This window comes from Macrobrachium rosenbergii, chromosome 25 (assembly GCF_040412425.1).
Source record: "Macrobrachium rosenbergii isolate ZJJX-2024 chromosome 25, ASM4041242v1, whole genome shotgun sequence".
Lineage (NCBI taxonomy): Eukaryota > Metazoa > Arthropoda > Malacostraca > Decapoda > Palaemonidae > Macrobrachium > Macrobrachium rosenbergii.
In genome coordinates this window covers 20,028,821-20,029,436 of record NC_089765.1, presented here as the reverse complement: position 1 = coordinate 20,029,436, position 616 = coordinate 20,028,821, and the positions used below count along the sequence as shown (strand labels likewise).

Sequence of the window (616 nt, the reverse complement as noted above, 5' to 3'; positions counted from 1 at the left end):
CAGTAGAATGGTTCTAATAGTGATTGTCCATAATTTTAATGTTATTCGATTTTTTTTTCTCAAAAATGAATATATTAGTTTTAAAAAATTAGTTTACTCTCTCTCTCTCTCTCTCTCTTTCAGTTCAGAATTAGTTATCGGTACCTCAGACATTTGAGTTAGGTAAATTGCGAGCGATTACAGGGAACCAAGAACTAATTACTTTCGTAATTCCTCTGAACTTTCTACTTACAGCACCTCCGTAATGAAATGTCATCAATCACACATGCCTGTAATCTTTCAATTGTTCCCTTGAAACCTCTCTTAGCTAACGGGAAAATTGGTGCTACATTATTCGTAAATAGCTCCTGTGCTCTTAGCTCTGAATATCACGTATTTTACGGGCAAGATAATTCTCCGTTTTATCTACACTGAGGAGTTACAGTGATACTTACCTGCTACTTATGATATTAACTGTGAATTACCATTTTACTGTCTTTCCAATGGACTAAATTACTGACTGGTTGTGTAAATGGCTGGCAGATAACTTACAATAAAAAAAGTGTCTTACCGCCTTTCTCACATGCAAGTTATCTCACCAACTGATGATTCGCTTTACATTGCTGATAACCACAAC

The 616-nt window shown here is 35.2% G+C and overlaps 1 protein-coding gene across 1 annotated transcript in view; it reads left to right on the top strand.

Annotated features, from left to right (window-relative positions):
* The first annotated feature begins 562 nt into the window (after positions 1-562).
* The window catches only part of LOC136852191 (ionotropic receptor 93a-like), a 10,020-nt gene continuing 9,966 nt past the window's right edge, over positions 563-616 (top strand). Inside the window, exon 1 of the mRNA XM_067126637.1 lies at positions 563-616. This exon is cut by the window's right edge and continues 23 nt beyond it. Within this exon, the coding sequence (XP_066982738.1) occupies positions 563-616 (54 nt within the window).